Source organism: Lynx canadensis, chromosome A3, assembly GCF_007474595.2.
Source record: "Lynx canadensis isolate LIC74 chromosome A3, mLynCan4.pri.v2, whole genome shotgun sequence".
NCBI classification, from domain to species: domain Eukaryota; kingdom Metazoa; phylum Chordata; class Mammalia; order Carnivora; family Felidae; genus Lynx; species Lynx canadensis.
In genome coordinates this window covers 29,537,887-29,562,338 of record NC_044305.1, presented here as the reverse complement: position 1 = coordinate 29,562,338, position 24,452 = coordinate 29,537,887, and the positions used below count along the sequence as shown (strand labels likewise).

General features: G+C 46.1%; 1 protein-coding gene across 1 annotated transcript in view; it reads left to right on the top strand.

Moving 5' to 3' along the window:
• Window positions 1-20,105, top strand: part of CA3H20orf194 (chromosome A3 C20orf194 homolog) — a 130,060-nt gene extending 109,955 nt beyond the window's left edge. The window contains 9 exon segments of the mRNA XM_030311772.1: window positions 6,367-6,502; window positions 9,044-9,130; window positions 13,163-13,191; window positions 13,194-13,268; window positions 13,575-13,649; window positions 15,377-15,582; window positions 16,695-16,760; window positions 18,076-18,169; window positions 18,721-20,105. Of these exon segments, the coding sequence (XP_030167632.1) occupies window positions 6,367-6,502; window positions 9,044-9,130; window positions 13,163-13,191; window positions 13,194-13,268; window positions 13,575-13,649; window positions 15,377-15,582; window positions 16,695-16,760; window positions 18,076-18,169; window positions 18,721-18,833 (881 nt within the window). The 3' untranslated portion in view covers window positions 18,834-20,105.
• The last annotated feature ends 4,347 nt before the right edge of the window (window positions 20,106-24,452 follow it).

Sequence of the window (24,452 nt, the reverse complement as noted above, 5' to 3'; positions counted from 1 at the left end):
AATCTAGGGCCTTTATAGGTCTTCACTCAGCCTTTGCTGACCCCTCCCTGCAAGATCCACCACAGCTATTCTTGTCTTCTGCTGGAAATCTCATGGGCCTCTTGCAAGATCCAGCTCCCATGTCTGTCATCTCCAGAATGTGCTGAGCCGTCTAGAACCCAGTTTGCTTCCGCACTATGCCCCATTCTGGGCCTGGCATGCCATGAGCCTCTGGGCTCAGGGTGCCAGAGGAGGAGGGAGGAAGAAGCTTGGTTTGAGTACCCTTTTGTACTTTATGAATTTTCTACCAAACCCATAGATAGATAGATAGATAGATAGATAGATAGATAGATAGATAGATCAGTAAGTCTTAGAAAGCTTTCAGATGGTTGTCTGATGAATGGGATTTGCTCAGACTTATAAGTGAGGAAAACTCTGACACATGGGTACCCACAACTTAACTGCTTAGGCAGCTGCCCTGGAGATCAGGTTGCATGTATCTTTTATTATACTTGATTCATTCATTCATTTATTCAACAAATCTGTATCTGGCGCCTGCTCCAACCCAGTCCTTGGGGATTAGGGAAGCCTTCTGGAAGAGATGCTATTCACATTGTCTATAGCCTGAAAGAGGAGTTGGGCCAACAAAGAGGAAAGAACAGATGGTTCCAGGCAGAAGGAACAATAAGAGTAAAGGCCTGATGGTGACCAGAGCATACCCAGGCAACTGAGGAAGCACAGCATGGCAGATAGGTCAGGCAGACCAAGAAGTTTGCAGTCCCTGGAATGCATTGAAATATTTTAAGTAGGGAAGTGATAAGATCAGATTTTCTGGTTTTGAAAGATAACTCTTTTGAAAGATAGTAGTTAAAATGAATTGTAGTAAAAACAGCCTGGAAGTGCACAAAGTAAGCAGTGACCTAATGAAGAAAGTGGTAGACTGCACTAGACAAACAGTAGCCAGGCTTGAGAGTGGATGATGGATCCAGGAGCTACTTGGCACTCACCAGGCCTAGAGAAGGATTCTGGTGCCTGCATGGCCCACATTTGGGGAACCAGGAAGCCTTTCACCAAGAGACCAGAGGAGAAGGCAGAGCTGCCCTCACCACTTAGATTTTAAGGAAAGCCATTGAGGAAACTCACCCTTGAATCCTTAGAGGTCCCTCAAGCACTGTGCAGAGGCGTAAGGTCAACTTAATAGCTGAGCACTAAACAGATACGTGAGAAGAGTAGGACCTGCATCTTAGAATCAAGGAACTGATAGATCCCTAAACTATACATAAGCACTTAGGAAGAAGGTTCTGTGCTTGGCAGGTCAGCTGTAAGTCCTGGCATCTGTGGTCCCGGGCATGATACATAACCTTTGTGCTTTGTGTGTGCCCTTTTCCCCGTGTTAACATGTGACCATTGGCATGAAGTTCCTAATCCCTGCTCCCTAGTCATGAATGGAATGCATCCAGACAATTTGTGAGGTTAGATTCAGTCTTTAGCAATTTTGGAACACTTTTCTCATTAGTATGAGTAGTGAGAGGAAGGAAGTATAATTTACTTCTGCCACAGACTAGAGGCAGGGGCCAAGGATCCTGGAAGTTGCCTTTGATCTAGTGATGGCCACTCATTTACCTTCCTGTTGGTTGCTATGGCTGAGGCCCACCTGCCACAGCCACCCTGTTGGTCTGAGAAATGGATTAGTCCAAGCCCCTCAGTGTACACATAGAGGTCCCATTTTAAGCTGTTGCTGCGCTGGTAATGAGGATGGTGGTAGCGGTGGTGGCCATAAGTTGCATTTAATGAGTTCTTTCTATCTGCAGGCCCTGTGAAAACTATTTACTGATAACCTGCAGGTATGTGTTATTGTTCCCATCTAACAGAGGAGGAAATTTGGCTCAGAGAGAGGAGTTTGCCCCTGATGTCACTCATTAGCAATTAGTGGAACCCTACATTCAAACTCAAGGTCTGCCTGGGTCTAAAACCCATGCTTGAATCTTTACATCATGCTGTCTTTTTACATATATGAAGAAGATAAATAAGAATATGAGTCTTGTATTTTAAACACCACCTGTGTTATTTATAGGAAGGAACTTTTATAGTTTAGAGAAGAGGAGGAGCAGAGTAGAATGAGGGAAGGATTGAAATGGTAAGATACTAGGGAAAATTTTAATGAAGAAGTAAGCTTTACCAAAATTAAAAGGTTAAAAAACTTAAAAAAACAAGGTGCAGAACCATATAACATGCCACTGTTTGTGGGGGGAGAAAAGCATACACACATTTACTTGTGCATACTTAGCACATCCTGGAAGAAGAGCTGAGAATCTGATAATGGTGATTGCCTTCAGGGAAGAGAACTAGGTGGCTGGGGAGGAAGGGAATTTATTTTATCTGTAAACCCTTCTTTACCTTGTTTGAGTTTTGCCCTCAGAAACTAAATATAGCTAATTTTTTTGAACTAAACACCCAGCTGAACTAAATCAGTACAGAGTCCTCTATACTGAGTGTTCATTATTCAGGATCCTACAATTACAAGGTTACATAGGAAAGTTGACGTCTCTGTAATTTAGAAATAATTGCTTATGAACTAATCATTTATCAAAGCTAGTCTCGGAGTGCCTAGGTGGCTCATTCAAGGTTAGGCATCTGACTCTTGATCTCAGCTCAGCTCCTGATCTCACGGTTTGTGAGATCGAGCCCCATGTCGGGCTCTGTGCTAACAGTGCAGAGCCTGCTTGGGATTCTCTCTCTCTGTCCTTCCCCTGCTCGTGCTCTCTTTCTCTCAAAATAAAATAAATAAACTTAAAAAAAACAAAATTGATGATGAGAATTGATCCTTAGATATGGAGTTAATGATAATACCCATGAAAATTCTATTACAAAACAGAATATAGGGGCGCCTGGATGGCTCAGTTGGTTAAGCGTCCAAGTCTTGGTTTCAGATCAGGTCACGATCTCACAGTTTGTGAGATCAAGCCCTGCATTGGGCTCTGCGTTGACAGTGCAGAGCCTGCTTGGGATTCTCTCTCTCTCCCCCTCTCTCTCTGCCCCTCCCCCACTTGCTCTCTGTCTCTCAAAATAAATAAACTTAAAAATTTTCAAAAAAAAGTAGAATATAAATGTTGAAAATCTTGAAGATTTATAAAATGAAATTATATTTAACAAAGAATTACAAGGCAGCAGGAAATAACTCTGTCTGTATCTTCCAAAGGGGGAGATCAATAAAGTTTAGAGCAGTAAAATCAAGTTATAAAGAGTTAAATTCTTAGTATATAGTTTTAAAGATATAAGAACATTCACTGGAGAAACTAAATAATATAACCAACCAGAAAGTGACGGTGGAAATGGGAAGAACACTTACCAGCTTCCACATCAGTCACGTAGAAAAGCCAGTAGACATTGTCTAAAAGGGACATTATAAGAAACAGTGATTTAGATCTATTAAAAAGTGTCTCAGTCAGTTAAGCGTCTGACTCTCAATTTCAGCTCAGGTCATGATCTCCTGGTTCATGAGTTCAAGCCCCAAGTCAGGCTCTTTGCTGACAGCATGGAGCTTGCTTGGGATATTTTCTCTCTCTCTCTCTCTCTCTCTCTCTCTCCCTGTCCCTCCCCCCCCCCCCGCCTCTCCCTCTCTCCCCCTCCCTATGTGCCCCTCCCTTGCTTTCTATCGCTCTCAAAACAAATAAATAAACTTCAAAAAAATCTTTAAAGCTGTAAGGATAGCCATTGTAAGAACTAAAAACAGACTATAAGCCCACCACTTATCAGAAGAAAACAAAAAATAAGGAATGCAGAGATAATACTGCTAAAGATAAAAAAAAAAAACACTTTTAAACGGATCCAGTATAACCAAGGTGAAAGAACCAAAGTGTCAGTAAATGTAAATGGGATAAACACATATTAAAAGGAAAAGTATCTCAGATTAAACCAAAAAACAAAACCTAATTCTGTGATGCTGTATACAAGAGAAGCATACGAATCTAAATAAGGATGATGATAAAAGAATGGGAAAAAACATAACAGACAAATATAGACAAAAAGGAAAGAGGTGACACTAACAGCAAAGTTAAATTCAAACCAAAAAGCTGAAAAGTTTCAAAGGCAGTTTTTCATGATAAAGGATACCATTTATACAACCTGTTATGAGTATTTCTATGCCAAATAATTCAAAAGAAAGCATGTACCCTTAAGTTATGACATTACTAAACAAGAAATAACTTTTTTAAATGTTTATTTATTTATTTTGAGGGAGAGAGAGAGAGCAAAGCGTAGGAGGGGCAGAAAGAGAGATGGAAAGAGAATCCCAAGCAGACTCCACACTGTCAACACAGAGCCTGACTCGGGGCTCAATCTCAAGAACCATGAAATTAAGACCTGAGACAAAATCAAAAATCAGACACAACCAACTAAGCCACCCAGGTGCCCCAAGACATAACTTTTTAAAATAATGAATTAAGCATTCAACTTACGTTGGAAAAAGAACAAGAAATTCTTTTAATAATTTATATTTAAAAAGATTGAATCTATAAAAGAGATCTAGCTACTAGTATGTTAAGCAACATCACATGGAAATAAGGAGACACTACAGATTGAAAGAGAATTACGAGATGTATCCGTGAAATACAGTGTGTGGATTTGGTTCCTGATTCAAAAAAATTAACTAGAAAAACATTCATGAGGCAGAGAAGTTTGAACATGGACTATATTATTTTTTATATTGAAGAATTTGTTGTTAATTTTTAACTTTTTAAAGGGTCATCTTATGGAGATATATATACTAAAATATTTTTGGATAAAATAATAGGATGTCTGAGATTGGCTTCAAAATCATCCAGGGGGAAAGGGGAAAAGGCTGGCATATGGTATGGAAGAATTAGCCAAGTGTTGTTAATTCTTTTTTCTTTTTTAAGTTTACATATTTATTTTGAGAGAGATAAATGGAACACACAGGCCAGAGGGGAGGGGGCAGAGAGAGATGGAGAGAAAGAATCCCAAGCAGGCTTTGTGCTGTCAGCTTGGAGCCCTAACTGGCACTCCATCCCACGAACCATGAGATAGTGACCTGAGCTAACACCAAGAGTTGGACATTTAACCAACCGAGCCACCCAGGCACCCCATATGTTGTTAATTCTTAAAGCCAGATGATGGGCACATGGGAGTTCGTTATACTATTATACTATTATATTTTAATATTTATCTTGAGAGAGAGCTTGAATAGGGGAAGGGCAGAGAGAGAGAGAGAGAGAGTGAGAATCCCAAACAGGCTCCACGCTGTCAGCACAGAGCCTGAAGCAGGGCTCAATCCCATAAACCATGAGAGTATGACCTGAACCGAAACCAAGAGTCAGATACTTAACTGACTGAGCCACCTAGGTGCCCCCATTATACTACTTCTAAAATTTTTGTATATGTTGAAGCACCTGGGTGGCTCAGTTGGTTAAGCGTCCCGACTTCAGCTCAGGTCATGATCTCACGGTTTGTGGGTTCTAGCCCCGCATCAGGCTCTGTGCTAACAGCTCAGAGCCTGGAGCCTGCTTCAGATTCTGTGTCTCTTTCTGTCTCTCTGCCCCTCCCTTGCTTGTACGCGTGCTCTCTCACTCAAAAATAAATAAATAAACATTTCAAATTAAAATTTTTGTATACGTTTGAAATTTTCACAGTAATATTAAGTGAATGAAAATGGTTGAATAACAAAAATGCAAGTGATCTTGTAGTAGAAATGGTGTGTGTGCTATGATCATAACTATGTCAAAACAGGAATGAGTATGGAAGAGGTATTATAATTACATTGGTATGGTGGGATAAGGTAGCTTCCCTGATTTCCAGATTCTCTATAGCATAGATTTTCCTTCTGTATTTTTATGGAAGTTTGGGAGGTATTGTGACCCACTTCACAATCCCTCATTACATGTGCTACTCTTCTTATTGTATGACTGTGAATGCCTGTGTTAGCACTTATCTTGGAATTAGGTGCATGTAAGTGACTCCTTGGCTGGGCACTCTTTGAGAATCTAACGGTTAGTGCCTGATGTATGGTTAGTGCTTGGTAAATGTCTGTGGTCTGAACTGGTGAAGGTGTGTGGCACAGTTTCCTGAAGAGGTTAAGGATAAAAGGGATGTGGAATGGGCCCTTCGATAAAGAAGCTCCAGGTGTCAGCTGTAAAGCAGAATTGAGAAAATAGAGAAGGTTAAGAAGTAAGGCAGTTCCAGGGTTGAGGCCATTCACCGCAAGAAGTGCAATGACAGAAAGGGGAACAGGTGTTGGGGGGGTCAGGGGCATCTACATAAGACCCCTATTAGAAGGGATGATCAGGAAGGGAGCAAGGGCCCACATTTGTGTGAGCCCTCAGCCCCAGTAAGGACTCTGAAGCCTGAACCGTTCTTGGTTTTATTCCCCAGGCCTGGTGAGTAATGTGGTATTCACCAGTCACACCACGGAGCAGAGGCACCCTCTCCTTGTCCAGCTGCAGACCCTCATCAGGGCTGCCAATCCTACTGCAGCCTTCATTCTTGCAGAAAATGGGATTGTCACCAGGTAAACTTACCAAGTTCACTTCACCCTATAGGAGCAGCCACTTTCTCAGACACCACACTCTGGCTATGGCCCACAGGGTCTTTGTACTGTATCTAAGACCTGGGCATTTATAGAAGTGCTTTTGGTGTTGTGCAAAAATCAGCAAGACGACCCCATGTGTCAGTATCCTGTACTGTTTTGAGAGATTTTGTCTTGATGGATTCACATTTTCATCCATTAAAGAATGAAGTCAAGACTCTCAATATTACTTGTATTAAGATGTGAAAGAAATGGGACAGAGAACATAGAGAAATGAGCTTTTTACTTCATGGACTTGGGTCCAAATTACAAACTAAAAATAGAGAATTGATGACTCTGTGTGTGTGTCTGTGTGTCTGTGTGTGTGTGTGTGTGTGTGAAGAGGAAACATCTGGTCATAAAGCACATTTATTTGCTCAATAAAGATATACTAAAAGGTACATACTTTTTATATAATTTTGACTTTGAGCAATGTAAATATTTTACATATTCAGAAATTAAATTGACAAAGAGGGATAAAACTAAATGAAAAAGTGAATCCATTTGTATATCAAAGTAATAATGACCACACACAAAACAATTAATTCAAATAACTTTTAAACATAAACATTGGAGGAGTGCCTGGGTGACTCAGCTAGTTAAGCATCCCGACTTCAGCTCAGGTCATGATCTCACGGTTTGTGGGTTCTAGCACCACATCAGACTCTGTGCTGACATCTCAGAGCCTGGAGCCTGCTTCAGATTCTGTGTCTCCCTATCTCTCTGCCCTTCCCCTGCTCGCACTCGGTCTCTCTCCAAAATAAATAAACATTTTTAAAAAATTTTTAAATAAACATAAACATTGGAACCCTGATTTCAAACATCACTTGTTAGATAAGGAAGATAATAAATATGAAATGGGAAAAGGGAAGAGAAACCCTGTGAATGGAGTCAATATAAGTTCAGTATTTCAATTAAAAAATGTATATTTTCTAGCTCTTCCCATTGAAAGGGACCAGAAATACTAATACCACAGTAGAATAAATACCCCTACCTTTAGGTCCTGGTTTCTACATATACCAGTTCCCAATTAAAGTTATCAGCACTCCTTAGAGAACTGGCTGATTATAGGTCTAGGGCAGGGAAAGTACAAGGTGAACCTGGTACATTTTGTGCTAAAAAAAAAAAAAAAAAGCAAGGAGACACTCAGAGATTAGTAGAGATGTGCCAAAAGGATGCAGGAGCTAGCTCAAGAAGCTCTCACTGGCCACACTGGGACAAGTGGAGCATAAGAGAAAACAAATGTAATAACAGAATATAGCACATGGAGTAAAATGAGTCCATGGTGATACTAAAAAAATGGGAGGGCAGGATAGTAAATCTCCTTTAACACTAATAAGGATTTTTAGAACTAGCAAGTCACCATTTTATAACAGTTACTATAGCACTTGATTTAGGCAAGAATCATCATTGAATACTAAGAACGGGTGGGTGACAGATTGTTGATGAAAAGGATATTAACTGTTCTCAAAGTATCACTCCATGGACTACTTACTGCTTACAGTGAGAGGAAAGTACCTTCACCGTGAGAGATGTAGTAGACCTGACGTTAACTAAATGATTAAACTTAGCAAGGCCATTATTTGCACAGATTGACATCACATGCTTCCTTCATGTGATGCTCTGGGAAGGGCACAACATCACCTAGGTATTAATATGACCAAAAATATTTAACGGATTCTAATCATAAGGAAACAACCAGGTAAATCCAGATTGTGGGACACAAGACAGCCGGCAGGTACTCTTCAAAAATGTCTACTTCGTGAGAAACAACAACAGCAAAGTTAGAAGAATTATTCCAGATTAAAGGAAAATAAAATTTTTTTAATGATTATTTTTGAGAGAGAGACAGAGTGCAAGCAGGGAGGGACAGAGAGAGAGAGGGAGACACAGAATCTGAAGGAGGCTCCAGGCTCTGAGCTGTCAGCACAGAGTCTGATGCGGCGCTCGAACGCACTGACTGCAAGATCAAGACGAAGTCAGACGCCTAACCGACTGAGCCACCCAGGGGCCCCAAGATTAAAGGAAAATAAAGATTGTAAATTCAGTGAGCAATCTTTGATTGGTGTAGATCCCAGGTCCCAGACCTCTCCTGCAAAAAAGGGAAAATTTGAAAATGGATTAGATCAGTACTTCTCCAACTTTAATCTGCATGTAGATCTCTTAGGGATCTTCTTAAAATGAGAGTTCTGATTCAGCGGGTCTGGAGTGGGACCTGGGATTTTGTTTCTCATGAGCTTGCAGGTGATACTAGTACTGCTGGTCCACGTATTGTATTCCTTGGATGTGATAATAGTATTGTGCTTCTGAAAGAGAATGTGCTTGTTCTTGGGAGAGGTATACTGAAGGACTTAGGTGTGAAGTAACAGAAATAAATGTATGCATATGTGCTTGTGTGTCTGTGGAGACAAAGGGGAGGAAGCAAAATGGGCAGATTAAGATTGATCATCCTAATTGACGTGGTTTTTCTGTATGTTTTCAAAGGAATGAAGACATTGAGCTGATTCTCTCAGAAAATAGTTTTTCAAGTCCTCAGATGCTGCGATCTCGATATTTAATGTACCCCGGCTGGCAAGTATCATCATTGAAAAGTAGCTAAGGTTTCTTTGTAAACACAATGATATATTTACAGAAAAAAAAAAAAAGAAAGTAAAATTTCAAGTGTTCTGCCAGGGTGACAGTGGCCGCTGGGATGGCCTGCCATGTCCCAACAGCTGCTGGTCGTGCCAGGAGCCCAGTGCCCCACACATGTTGGGCTCCGACTTGGGGGCCTTGCTGGATGTTGAGACTTAGGGAGTGGGTCTGTGGGCACCAAGCACACGGTGTCCTTTGTCTCCTCTAGCCTCTAGTGAGGGTGAGGTGGCTGGCACAGAACCAAGGAGTGACAACCTTACCACGAGAGAGTCATTCCTAAGAATATAGTCCTCTAAGGGATCCCACCTGACAGGTAGGTTCCCTGCTGTTGTTGCCCAAGGGATGTTTATTCTCTCTTGGCAGCCTCTCAGCCTATGAACCTCTCCTCTGAGGGGAGAAGGAAAGAGAGTGCCAAGGGCGCTGTAGTGACACTAGGGCCAACATCACTTGAGCACTCACTGTGTACTACACATTGTTCTAAGCTCTCCAGGACAGTAGCCACCAGCCACATTTGGCTATTTAGTAAAATGTAAATTAATAAAAATTAAATAAAATGTAAAATTCGGTCTCTCAGTCATACAAGCCACATTTCAAGTGCTCAGTAGCTACCTGTGGCCAGCAGCTACCACGGTGGGCTGTGCAGATCAGAATATTTGCATCGTCACAGAAAGTTCTGTTGGACAGTGCTACCCTAAGAGCTCTACCTGTTATCGCATGAATCCTCAAGCCAAGCCTGTGAGGTAGGCTGTATTATTTTCCACATTTTAAGGATAAGGTAAGTGAGGCAGCAAGGAGTTAAAGGCGTGTTCACATTCATACAGCCAGTAAGCAAAAGGGCTGTGGCTTTCACACCCAGGTTGTGCGGCTCCAGAGCCGGTACATGCAGCCATCATGCTGTGCTTGTCCCTGTATAGAACGGTTAACTGGGTTCTGCCCTGGTGATGGTTCAGGGGAAGACAATTACTAAAGCTTGGCCAAAAGTATTCTCTCGTGTTAATTTGGATTATCTTTGTTATCCTTACTCACTTCCCCCAGACACCTCTCTGCATTCTCCACACCACCCCTTGCGTCACCAGTATCTTTTTAGACCAGCAGAAGAATGATTGTGCTGTGCTGTTAAAACAACAAGTCCAGGAGCACCTGGGTGGCTCAGTCAGTTGAGGATCTGACCCTTGGTTTCTGCTCAAATCATTATCTCAGTTTGTGGGTTCGAGCCCCATGTTGGACTCTGTGCTGGCAGCTAGCACGGGGCCGGCTTGGGATTCTCTCCCTCTCTCTCTGCCCCTCCCCTGCTTGCACGCTCTTGCTCTTGCTCTCCCTCTCCCTCTCTCTCTCCCTTCCTCTCTCTCTCTCCCTTTCTCTCTCTCTCTCTCTCTCTCTCTCTCTCTCAAAATAAATAAACTTTAAAAAATCCAATGTGTGAAATTGAAGGCTTTTAGGCATATTCTTAGAAGGAATCTCTGATTTGAGCTACATACTTGCGTAAACAGTGGGTGAGTGGATCATTCCTTATGCCTAAACAAGACAATTCCATCCTAGCTAAAAAGAAACAGATGGAGCATCTGAGCATCTGAGGTGAAACCCTCCTCTCCAGTGACTACAGCTACTGACCCTTTTCCTGCCACACCTCTGGGCCTGGTGCTGAAATTCCTGCTTTTTCCACTTAGTGCCTAGGGAAGCACCCATTCTCTAATCCATGGTGACTCATTCTGGAAATTGTTCACATGAACCTAGCTCCAGGTACAGACTTTCCTGCAGACACTGATCCAGGAAAAAGCCAGGTGTAAAGGATTCATTAGAATGCTCTGTAGGGGTGCCTGGGTAGCTCAGTCAGTTAAGCATCTGACTTCAGCTCAGGTCATGATCTCATGGTTTGGGAGTTTGAGCCCCACATCGGGCTCTGTGCTGACAGCATGGAGCCTGCTTCAGATTCTGTGTCTCCCTCTCTACGCCTCTCTCTCTCTCAAAAATAAACAATCATATTTAAAAAGTTAAAAAAAAAAGTCTCTCTGTGAACCTTTAGCCTGAAGCCTTCCCTTGATCAGCCCTTGTAGAGAATCAATGATGGAGGGGGTCTCAGAAATCACCCTTCAGCACCTTCCCCTTCTGAGTCCCTTCCTAGGAATCGGGTAATTTAGTCTTTTAACAAGATGGCAGCCATCAGACTCCTGCACATCTGTATATTTTCCCCCTTCCTCATTGGGTCAGGGTCACCACCTCAGAGGGACTAGGCTTTAGCTCTAGGATATGCTCAGCTCTGTGCTGTACAGATTCTCAACATCCCCTACCACAACCTTCTCTGTGCTCATTGACCCTGCCCACATCTCTCCTAGGCTTATTTCTAGTCTGGGAGGATACCTCTTCTCTTCCCTTAGCCACTCCCAATTTCACTATGGATTCGGGCTCTGAATAAAGAAGCCAGAGAGGCCCATGGTCTCCCATGACTTGTTTGGATGGGGAGAGGGCAAAAAGAATATGTCAGTATTACAAAAATGTTATGCCACTGCCTTACTTTAAAGAATGCACAAAGAGTAAGATAACTTTCAACAATATATATGATATAAAATTCAAACCTGTAGTGCTATTTTATTTAAAAAAATTTTAATGTTTATTTTTGAGAAAGAGAGAGAGCGTGAGTCGGGAAGGGGCAGAGAGGCGGGGGTGGACAGAGGACCCAGAGTGGGCTCTGAGCTGACAGCAGAGAGCCCAGTGCAGGGCTCAAACTCATGAACCATGAGATCATGACCTGAGGCAAAGTCGGATGCTTAACCAACTGAGCCACCCAGGTGCCCCTGTAGTGCTATTTTAGAGCAAAGGAAACTAATAAAATATAATAGATTGGAAGAAGATGTTTGCATCATATGTGGCAAAGAGTTAATATAATATCTGAGAAGTTTATTTTGATACTGAAAAGTAACCTAGTCCATGTAGATGTGGACAGTTCACTTTAGAGCAAGTATAAGTGGCAGCCATGGTAACAGAATTCCGTTTTAGTAATATTCAGAAATGTAAAATGATGCCTCACTGTTGTTTTGATTGACATCTATTACATTTAACCAAAAATATCTGTAAGAATCATTGCTGGGGGCCCTGTGAAACTGAAACACTCATGTGCTACTGGGAGTGGTATAAATTATAACCCAGGAGATGGTTACACCCTTTACTGCATTGATTCCATCATGGGGATCCTTCTCAAGGAATTCCTTCAGCAGAAGGAATGACAATTCCATAATTTTGGAAGCTGGGTAATGGGAGTTTATTGCAATGTCTTTGCATGTGTTTTAAATTTTCCATAACAAAAACTTAAACTTTTTAAGTGCTCTGAATGTGGCATGTTCTTTTAGTTCTTTTTTTTTTTTTTTTTTTTTTTTTAGATTTTTTTCAATTTTTAAGCAATCTCTACACCCAGTGTGGGGGTGGGGCTTGAACTCACAACCCTGAGATCAAGAGTCGCATGCTCCACTGACTGAGTCAGCCAGGCACGCTTGAATATGGCATGTTTTTAATGAGTTTGTGGTTGGCATTATGTCTGCTGAATTCAAAACTGAGAAAATAGAGCAGAGATGCCCCAGCCCTTTAGTTCCTTCTGGGGAGTATACACACCCAAATGTACAGTCTGTTAAGTTGCCCTCAACAAGGGTGGGGTACAGTTAAGGCCCTGAGGAAGAGCTCCAGGAGTGCCAGGGAGGACCCCCAATCTCAGGTGGCATACTGGTAGGCTTCAAAGGTAGATGGGGTCTTGGGCTTCAGGGAACTGCTTGTCTGCAGAGGTGAGACCTCCCTGCTCTAATGGGGCAACATGCTTCCCAATCTCAAGATGAAAAAGACATACACATATTTAAAACAAGTGTTTTATACATAAAATGGCACATAAGTAAGAAGGAACTCAAAGTAGTTCATCCCAGAGTAGCATATAATAACACTCAAAGCCCCAATTACTCGTACTTACAATTTTTTAAACCTTTTAAGGTATGAAGGTAAATTTGATGCTGGATCAGTCTTCCACTAATGGTTCAGATCTGCGTATGGTTTGGTCGTCCTTTGGAGAAGACTCGTTTTGTGGCCAAGTGTAAAGGTAAGCCTTGGTTAGGACATGTCCCAGACCCTAATAAAAGAATACCCAGAGTTGTCCCTGTTCCTGGCTCCATTTTAGTATTATGTGTGTTGTCATGTCTCCTCACTATTGGGGTCTGAAAACAGAGGGATTTGAGGACCCAGGAGTACCCCTACCCTGGGAAGAGTGGGAAGAGCCACTGGGGAGGGTGAGCCCTGGTCCCTCAAGTGGGGATCCTTCCCAGACCCTAACTCTTTCCCAGCTGTGTGCCCTGAACTTGGCCTCTGCCCCAGGGTGGGTGACAGCCCTGTCCTCTTCTTCCGCCAGCAATTCAGTCTTCCATCAAGCCAAGTCCCTTCTCTGGAAACATCTACCACATCCTGGGCAAAGTGAAGTTTTCAGGTAACTGGGGAGTTGGATTTGGGAGTCCTGCACTATGGAATGCTTACATCTCATGATGTGGGTTCATAGTTTCTACTGATGCTCTGCAGAGCACAGATGCCTCTCAGACTCTGGAAAACCCTCCCATGTGGGCCTGACACCAGTAGCTCTTCTAGTTCCCCCACCTTGCTGCAGGTGCTGCTCCACAGTGGAAGAGTGTTTCTCTCTTCCCCCAGATGTCCTGCCCAGTGCCTCTCCTCACAGCTCTTTGACTCCTTGTTCCAGAGACTCACACACCCCTTTCAAGCCATCCGTGGCCTCCTAGACCTGGCACCAGGAGTTGCCCCAGTGCCGAGCTCTCCAGCTCCACATCTGTTTCTGCCAAAGTCTTCAAGCCTTTAGCCTCCTTCTCCCTTCTGTCCACTAGTTCTGTTTATCAGCCATAGACCTCTGGAGCCCTCATGACCTGAAGTCTGGTCCATCCTGGCTGGAGGTGGTTAGTCAGCAATTACTCAACATTGAGAAAAGGGGAGAATATTCCAGGGAAAAGGCATAGCATGTGCTTTGGAACCAAGCAAAAAAAGGACATTTCAGGAACCAAAAAAGGTTCACTGTGGCAGGGACCTAGTGGGACTGTCTGTTAGGGTGTTTGTAGCTGTCACAACAGCAAACACCAACTCAACTAGCAGGTGTTAGCTACATAATGAGAAGTCGAGAGGTCAAGCAGCATAGCAAGGCCACGGAGGACACAGGTAACGTGGGTCCTTCCAGTCTTAGTGTGTCAGGTCCCCACCCCTCGTTGTTGCAGGTCTAGGTGTCACACCCAGACACAACATCCAGCTGATAAGAGAGGCTCTTCCTGTGGGTGGCTTTATCAATACACACAGCTTCTACTGAGGCATCTCCTGCCAGTTCCTCAGCAGACTTCTCCTCTCATTGGCCAGGATTGAGTTGCTGTGCCTTCCAGGACCCATCACCCATGGGGAATTGGTATTGGCGAAAGGGGGAGGCTGGACAGGCAACAATCAGTGTCTGCCGTAAGGAGCCACTGAGAGTTGTAAGCATGGGACCATCTGGGTTTGGATGGGAGAATTAGATGACATCACCTATATAAAAGAATCTCTCAAGGTCGTGAACCCATACTTTTGGCCTAATTTATGTTATTGAATCTGAAACTTTGGCCCCTTACTCAAGCCCACTTCCCTCAGGCTCCAACAGACCTGCTTCAGAGGTCATAATGCCTCCACCTTTCCTCTCACCTTGTTTTCTTCTTTATTTAGACCTTCTCTTGGCCCTTTTTGTTATTCAAGGTTAACCTCTCTGTGTTCTGGATCCCTTTTTTCATCCTGCTTTTTAGGGGGACCTTGCCATTTTCTTGGGTCACCACTACTAGCCCCCAGCTTCTTGGTCTGTAAACCCAATCTTTCCTGTTCCTATCATGTGACCCTTCCTGCCGCACTTGTGTGTGGTTGACACACCCTCTTCCCTTGGCTTCTCAGGGCTCTGCTGAGACCAAAGGGCTCTCTTGTATTCCCTTTCTCGGTTAGTGGTTTCTACCTGATTACCAAATCAGCCAAGCCAGAAACTGACATTGCTCCTCCCTCTCTTATTTCATGCTTTCTAGCTTGCCACCAATCAGTTCTCCCTCCTGCGTGTCACAGGAATCTGTCCCCAGCCATCTGCATGTTACAATCTTAGTGTAGCTTTATCTTTTTGGGGCTCAGGGCCTACGTGTGTTCTCCCTGCAGACTCTGAGAGGACCATGGAGGTCTGCCACAACACTCTGGCCAATTCCTTGAGCATCGTCCCAGTTTTAGAAGGACCCTCGCCACCACCCGATTCCCGAAGCACACCTCAGGACAGCAACGGGCAGCAGGAGAGCTACCTCGTGTTCATTGGCTGCTCCCTGAAGGAAGAAAGCATCAAGGACTGGCTGCGGCAGTCAGCTAAGCAGGTGGTTTCCAAAGCCCAGACACACCGGGCACAGATGTGAGCAGCACACCTCGGAGCTGCTCCTGGCTGTGGGGTAGAAGCCCCTTCATGACCTCCCTCCCGGTCCGCCCTTCACAGGCTCAGCCAGCACTTTCAGGGATGCTTTGTGATTGGGAGGAAGCCACCCAGGGCAGCCTCAAGGCAGACCTGGTCTTACAGCTATTTCTAATTCTACTGCCAAGGCAAACCACAGTTATTAGGTGGCTTAACTAGGTCCTGGGTGAAACCTGGCCGTTCCACGTGGATCCTGGATCAGCCTGGCAGTCTAAACGCAAACTCAAAATGTCTTTTCTTAGCTGAACCTAATTCAAGGGCTGTCCTGTGTTCTAAGCCCAGAATCCTTTTAAATTTGGTTCTCTCTCTAGAAAAGAGAAACGACAAAGATACGCTTATAGCTATTTGCAAACCAAGACTTCAAGCACTGATAGCAGTGAGCCCAGGGCCCTGGAAACAGGTGCAAGGGAAGAGGACGCTTGCCTGTAGAGGCACACAAGCATCTTTAGCCCAGTACTGCAAAGAAAAATAAAACCCAGATGAAACCCAGTTAAAATCCTCTAATATGATGCAAGCTTTGGGTACTAGGCCTCTTAGCACAGCCTCAGGGTTTTAGCCTGAGTTAGAACCCTGGAAATAGAGTTGGCTGGGTTCTGGCTCCTTTGCAGATGCTTAGTTGGAACCTGTCTTTTATACTGAGGAATGGCTGCCTGTGGGCTGTGTCTTTCTCATATAAACTGGTGCTTGACTAGGGGACTTCACGTTGTCCCTTTGTCTGCATATCTGTCACTGGGTGGGCTTAGAGTTGAGGATCTGCACAGACAGGAACGTGCGTGTTTGCAAAAAGCACCGGTGTTTCCTCTGCTGCTTGCTTCCCCTGGCATACAGGGTTCTATGTTGGGAGGGTGGTCTCCTTGAGCACACAGGCAGGATATTGTGTCCAGGCCATGACCGTGCTTGTGCTTTCCCTGCTGCTGGGATCTTAGTCCCGTAACTAGCTCCCAGAGCCCTCACCCGCCACGTACTCTATCAGCTCTTTGGAGACCTGACCCCTCCCTTCCTTCCTTCATCTCTGCACAGAAGCCTCAGAGGAAAGCCCTGAAGACCAGGGGGATGCTGACCCAGCAGGAGATCAGGAACATCCATGTGAGTCCCCTAAGGGCCCAAGGGTATCCTTCTGGGCTGGCACAGCTCCATCCTTTCGGACTCCCTGAGTGAGGAACCTATTTGTAGGGCATGCAGGATGTTGTGCTTCTCTCAGACCACAGAGGGAAGCTGGGCACAGAGAAACCTCAGCCCAGCCAGCCTTGTAGCCTGAAAGAGGAAGAGGGTACCAGGTGACCTCTGATGTGACCTGGGCATGAGATTGAGAAGCAGTGCCTGTAGGAGGAAGGGATGACAGGGAGCCCTGTTTTGTCACACTGTTGAATCTGCCACAGAAGTCCTTTTCTCCTCCCATCCCTCCATGCTAGATAAACCACAGTTAAAAATAACAAGGGCCCAGAAAAAACTGTCTAGATCCAGAAGCTACTGATAGGCAGATGGCGGAATCCTGGGACCAGCATGAGAGGCTCTTTGATGAACCCCCCAACCTGTAAGCTGACCCCCAGCCTGTGCCCCAGTTCCCACCTCCACTGAGGAGGGGCTTGGGGACAAAGGCTAAAAGGGACACAGAATCCAGGCCCCGTAACAGGCTGTGTCGCTGTTCCCTGTAATGAGTGGGTGGGAGAGAATCTGGGCTCTCAGGAGCCCTTGCTTTGGACTTGAAGAGGCCCGTTCATTTCCAGCCCCTGTTCTTGGCAACCCTGGGTGCTTCTGAAGAAGACACCCAGAAGGCAGTCCTTAAAGTATTTGTTCCCCCAGAAGCAGACCTTGAACATGGATTTGAGTGCAGGTAGCTTATTCTGGAAGTGCTTCTTAGGAGTCACTAGCAGTAGGAAAGTAAGGGGGAGAAAGAAGGGGAGACAGCTAGGGGTGCCTGGGTGGCTTAGTTGGTTAAGCATCTGACTCTTGGTTTTGGCTCAGGTCATGAACTCATGGTTCGTGAGTTCGAGCCCTGCATCAGGCTCCATCCACACTGACCATCTGGGGCCTGCTTGGGATTTTCTCTCTGCCCATCCCCTACTCACATTCTCTCTCAAAATAAGTAAATAAAACTTAAAAAAATAAGTTGGGGGGGAGACAGCTAAAAAGACTGTGTTATCAAACCAGTGCCACTGAGGACAAATGGAGTTTAATCCCATGAGGGGCTCCTAGAGTTCCTCCTTGAGAGCTGGGGAACCTTCATCAGTCACTATTTGAGGACTGCCGAGGGGAAGTGTTAATTCCCTGACATGTCTAGCCTTCCATGGGGCAGAGTAGGCTCTCTTGCTAGGGAAATAGGCATGTTTATTTGTTTCTAATGAATAAGAAATGATACAAAGTGGCCAAATAATTTTAACAGGACTCTTGTTTCCTACAGGTGAAACGCCACCTGGACCCCCTGCCTGCAGGCTACTTTTACAATGGCACCCAGTTTGTCAACTTCTTTGGTGACAAGACTGATTTTCACCCACGTATCCTTAGAATCAGGGGCAGTAACTTTGGGGGCATGTGAAAACCTGATTGTAAAGAGGGTGTGTGTTAGAGCCAACACAGCCAAGCCCTAGAGCAAGCTGGGTTCTGGGAACACACAGCAAGCCACAGAGGCAGACTTTTCATTGTGGCCTTTTAACATCATTAAAATTAATTTCGCCTTCATTCAGTGATTGCTGATGCAACTGTGGGTTGTAGTTTAAATGTAACTGTGGTGACATCCTGACTTCTGTGGTCATCAGGGGTCCTAAGTTACAAGTCGGAGACTAGACGTGATTACAGTAGTTAATCTGTGAGAAGGCAGACAGGAGTCCTCATGAAAGCTGAAGGGCTCAGCTCTAGGACTGTGCCAACCCCAGTCCCTTCTCTGTAGCTGTGGTGCTGCCAACATAAAAGAGTCATGTACCCTTTGTGTGAGCTGGACGCTCATTACGTCAGTGTCCCCCACCTCACCTGCCCGCAGATCCCTCTGAGCTAGGACAGGCTCCCTTATCCTCCAGTATCAGGGCTCTCTTCCTTAATGAAATGCCAGTCATGGACCAGTTCATGAATGACTACGTGGAAGAAGCCAACCGGGAAATCGAGAAGTATAACCGGGAGCTGGAGCAGCAGGAGTATCACGACCTCTTTGAGCAGAGGCCCTAGGGGAAGGCTGTGCCGTGCATCCTGCAGAACGTCCACCCTGGAGGTGGATGTTTAGAAATGGGGTTACTTAACCTCAGCTCTCCCAGAGGCCCCTCCCTAAAGGGGCTGTCTTTGTTCTCCTTGGCCTTTGTGTGCTGGCTTGAGTGCATGTTGTCTTTATTCTCTATACAGCGCTGAAGAGCATCACCTGCACCACTAATGGGGGGGAGGGGGGTACTCGTGGAGCAAGAGCCGATAGGGACTGCCCTGCCCTGTGTGTGGGGCTGGCAGTGCAAAACCTCTGGGTCTTTGGTAACAGTATCTCCTATGGGCTGCTGAGACACTGTGACAGTGGGGAGAAGCATTTGGGTTACACAAAGGAGCTGTTGGGATGCAGAAGGAACCCTGGCTGCCCAAACTGTGGCCGTGCCTGGGGGCCAAGCCACCGCAGGCCTCACACACTGCCCCAGGAGAGCCTGTCCCCAGTGGAGTGCCTGCCTTTCTGTTTAGGCCACTTGCATTGAAGGAGCTGGCCCTGTTGGCCCTGGGCCCAGTCCTGGAGGGAGCAGCTCAAGCTCTGCTCAAGCTCAGCCCACTGAGCCAGCAGCTTGGGCTGAGATCAACAGTCTGTTCTAAGATAAGGGGATGTCCCTTACAGACTAAACTGAGGGGAAAGGCGTGTTGCTTTCCAGAAGCATGTGGCTTTTGAATTCGCAAGCAGTTTCCCTGGAGGTCGGTGCTCAGCTCCCCTCGTGGTATCCCTCTACTTTGCCTCATTCGGGGGCAAGAGCAAACCTGCTGCTTCAGCCTCCCTGCTGATGCTTTGCCTCACTTTTGAGGAGAGCATCCTGCATGCAACTGCTTTGTCTTAGCCCCAGAGCTATGATCATTTATGGGGCATCCCCGAAGGGGGCTCACTCTCCAGACCTAGCCCTCTCCTCGGCCATGCCAGGGAAGGCCTGGTTTTCAGCCACAAACTTCAGGAAACTTATGTCCCCAAGCATTGTTGCTGGCCCTGGACTTGCTTGGTTCCTGAGGACCAGGAGTTTCAAAGAGTTCCAATATCCAACTTAGAACTTCTTCCGGTGGCTTTGTTTTCAGCTGGACCACAAAGCAGAGGGGTATTACAAATGCATCCCATGCCTAACTTCCAGAATTAGTATGTGGGAGGGGGGCGGTCACAGGCACTGATGTTTGGGTGATGTCTTTTAGGACTTCAGCGCCTCAGCTGCCTAGATTGTAAATGCTTTCTGAATTTCACTTTTTTTTTTTTTTTTTTGCATGCCTTAGGAAGAAGCACATAGACGAAACCAGCAAAGTTTCCAGTAATGTATAGGGGTTTTTGATAAAGGCCCCTGGCCCAGAGGAGAGACAGAGAAAGGATGGAGCACATGTGGTCTGTGTGCCTGATCACTCAGAGGCCTCCATGCAAGTAGCAAAGCAAGTGTTAAGGGCTTGTCAGTAAAATGTACTTGTATTAGAAAAAAAATAATCTGAAGCCAAATGAACAAAACTCCAAATACCACTGAATAAGAACTCTTGCATGAAGAAAGCCTTCTGAAAAGGCCTGTGTGCTCCAGTCCCGGCTCCCAAAGCTGGTGGTGACGAGGGCCCAGATGTGGAGCCCAAGTCAGGGAGCACCTCACTTCTGGTTGGCCAGAGGCTGGGGTCCACAATGGACCTGCCTCTGCTTCAGAATCAATAACATAGATCTTAAGTGCAATTGATGAAATAAGCAATGAGTTACTGTAGCTTCTTTTAGCTCTACCGAGCTCTTTTTAAAAACTCAAACTTGAGCAGCCTTAGAAAAGGGAGAGGTGGGGGGGGGGGGGGGGTGGGGGAACCATAGGCCATTTACTCCAGGTGGGTTGCTGTGAATTTATAAATGAAAGCTCTAGATTGAGGAGCTCGAGCCATTTCCTGGCTGCTGCACAAAAGAGTTTTTAAAGAGGGCTCGGAGCCCGCCCATAAAAGCGGGTCTTCCCACTGCGTGGGGCTGTAGTACTACGTGGTGGTCTTGGTTTCTGACCATTGTCCACAGAAATGCTCTCTCACCAACTCGCCCCACTGTCCCAATCCCTCTGCTGTTAGAGGGAAAACTGTGATTACCTCAACTTGAATATGAAACTGTGATTGAAAAAAGTCAAAACGTTAAGAAGTTCCAAAGCCAAAAAGGCAGAACTGGCTGAGGCCTCTGTTGACACTCCTCAGCCAGCTAGGGGGTGTGAAGGGGCACACTGGCGAAAGGGCATTCCTTGCGGCACACTCGCTGTGCCCTGGCAAAGAGGCACACTAGCTGTGTGAGCTCTTCGAGGACTGAGGCAGGGGGATGCCTCCTCCCCCACACTGCCCCTTCTGGAACCTGCCAGGCGACTCTGGGTTCTGACTGTGAAGTTGAATGTCCACTTGATTGCTCCAGGCAGAGGGACAGGGTCTTAGGCTTTCTCCAGAGGAAGGGCCATGACACTGTGTTGTAGATTTTGGCCTCAGGAGTGGATGCCAGGAACCCAGCGGGGACATCAGAAGTAGTAGGTTTCTTAGGGGCAGGCAGAAGTCCTCCGGGGGCTTACATGCTTTTTGCCAACTTTCCTATTAGCAGCTTCAGTTTTATACCACCCAGAGTGAGTGTGATAATGTTGAAGTCGCTGAAGTTATAGGTTATTTTACGTTTTGATGTGGGATTTTTCCTTTTTTTGATTGGAAGGAGGCAGAAATTGGAGAAAAGGGATCACCCTAGGAAGGGGCTGCTGGCAAGGAGTCCAGGTGGCCCTGTCCGAGCCCTGGGGGCTCTCTGACCTGAGGCCAAGACACGTGGCCCCGCAGGTCACAAGAAAAAGTTCCCTCCTAAATTCTATTAGGATTTTGGAGAATTTTTGCACAGTAATAAGCTCTGGGTTGCTCTTTGGGCTTCTCAAAAGGGAAAAGTTAACTCAAAGATTGTAAACTATTAAGTATTCCAGCGTGTTGCTGGCCTCGTTGGATAGTTGTACCTCAAAAAGTAGGTGAGAAAAGGCTTCCTCATTGTCCCAGGTTGTCGAATACTAATGACAGAAGAGCTCACTTACGTGCCAAAATTCACTTTTATACTAGTTTTTCAGTGCTTTAATATTTGTAACTTAAATTTTAAAACTCATATTTACAGACACTACTGTAACTTCAGTGAAACTGAATTGTGTGATTGAAGCTTTTTGCTTATAGTATTTATTACACTACTTAATTCAGTAAATATATAAAAGTAGCCTTCAATTTATTTTTATATTATTTTACATGTTTTTACCTGCAGTCGTGTATGTGAATTTACCTTGGTAACTGAGACGTCATGCTAAGGACCAATAAACTCACTGAACAAGCAAGACCTGGCGCAGTTGGTTGTCACTGTGGCCTCAGCCCCAAGGCTGAGAAGGCCTGGCCCCTGGGACAAGGCGGGGGATTCTCTTGGGGCCTCTTGGGGAAGTGCTTTGTGGGGGCAGCTGGGGAGGAGCCCTTGGGGTGCACACTCCCATCCCCAGATCCCAGAGGGCCCACAGAGAGTAAGGTTCATGAGGATACCACCCTGCGTGGGGATGGGCACTCTCAGGACTCCCAGGACCCAGAGAGAGGCTCGAGGAAGCCAGTTGTGGACACAGGGGTTCCCCAGGACCCCAGAGAAAAGCCATCCTGTCCCCACCCTCACCCTCATGTGGCCTGGGAGAAGCCACATCCACCAGTAACCTCTCACTCGTCCCGGATGGCGGGGCTCGGGTGTGGGTTCGCGACCCTACACCCCGCCTCAGCCTGGGTGCTTTACAAAGCTTGTTGGCCATCTAACCGTGACCAAAACTCCATGAGTGGCCCTCGGTCCTACTTTACAAATGGGAACCACCGAGACACGCCCAAGGAGCAGAGCCCGTGCCCTGGCTCCCAGTCCATCCGAGATGCCTCTCCGGCACTGCCCCACAGAGCGGGCCTGGGAGCCGCACGCTCCAAGGGAGAAGCCACCCAAAGAAAGGCTCACATCTCTGGTGGAACGGTCACCAGTGCCCCTTTCCACGTGTGGCAGGGTTTTGGGCTGGGGGCGGGCCTGGCTGGCGTAGGGCTGCTGTCATTTCAGGGCAGGAGCTCGTTGCTGAGGTGCCATGCTTCCATGGAGACCCTGCCTTCTGTCCCCCTCTCAAGGAAGGAGCCTCCGGACAAGGGAAGTGCTCTGCTGGGAAGATGGAGAGCTGACCCAAGGGGGAGGAGGCAGCCCCCCTCAGATGGTGGGGAAGATGGTCTTGGGTTTGGAGGCCCTGTGTGCTCAATTAGGTACAAACCAAAGCAAAACTGCATGTGAGGGGCCCAAAGAATTGGGGATGAGGGGGCAGCAGTATCACCTTCCTCACAACCCCTCCTCCCAGAGTCTCACGCCACCCCCTCCTGCAGGGCCACGTGACGGAGCTCCTGTGCTTTCAATTCCCAGGAAACCATCAGGATTTGGAGATTACCCTCCACAGTTGTCAGGGAGATGGAGGAGACAGGATATATCAAAGGGCTTCTGGGTGGGATGATCTTTGAGAGCCAGACGGTCTTAGAGGCCAGGAAACCTAGGGCCAGGAAGGGGGCCTGTCCCCACCTGGAGTGCACAGTAGGGCAGTTGGTCTACCGAAAGCTGAGAGCAGGCTTGACAGACCAGAAGCCTCAGAATTAGAGAAGTCTGGCCCATAGGTGGGAAAGGGACTTGGAGTAGAGGGTTTCAGATAGGGCTGCTGAACATCACAGAGCTCTCTCAGAAGCACAGAGAAATAATCAGGTATTCATTTCTATTGTACAATCTAGGAAAGTGATGCCCCAGGGAAACCTGACTATATGCCCCGCTTGTAGCCCGTGATGGAAAGGGAATGGCTTGGTTGCTGTAAGAAGAGTCTAGGGTGGTACCAGCTTCAAGTTGGACCTAGGCACTCAGATGTCATCAGAGCCCTCTCTCCGCAATTGGTGGCCTTCCTCTCCCCGGGTGGTAAGCTTCCTTTATGCCACCAGCAGCCCCAGCACCCCAAAGGGAAGACCCAGCCTCCTTCTCCAGAAGCAGCACCAAAGTCTGGAGTCACATTCCCATCCCTGAACCAGTCACAACGATCAGGAATATTCTGACCGGCTTGGCCAAGGGTCACTGCGCACTTCCAAAGGCCCCCCATATCAGGCCCACTGGGGATCTCAGTCCCCCAGAATAGGGCTTGCTCCCTTAGACCACCATGGTCTAGGCCGTTTCTGAGCTTTTCTGTTAAAATCAGATATATAGTTGATTTTTTAAATTTTGCTTTATGATAATCTTTTCTGTTACAAGAGATAGCAAGCACAAAGTTGTTCTGTTGTGATAGTGACTTTTAACCAAGGGAAAAACATGTTTTTAATTGAAAACATCCTATGCAGTAGGACCATTTTGCCCTGCAGACTGAGAGAAAAGGCCACCATTTTTTGGCTCTCTAGTGCCTCAGCACGCCGGTATTCTGGGACTCAGGGACACCAGTATTCTGTGGGAGCCTGTTTTGAGAATCTTTTTTCCCCCCTAAATAAGAGAGATGGTGTAGACTGTAGTGTAGGGGTGGACAGCTGCTCCATATTGCTGGAGATGAGAAGAGGACTAACTGGAGAATGATTTTGAAGGAACAATTGACAAGGCAAAAT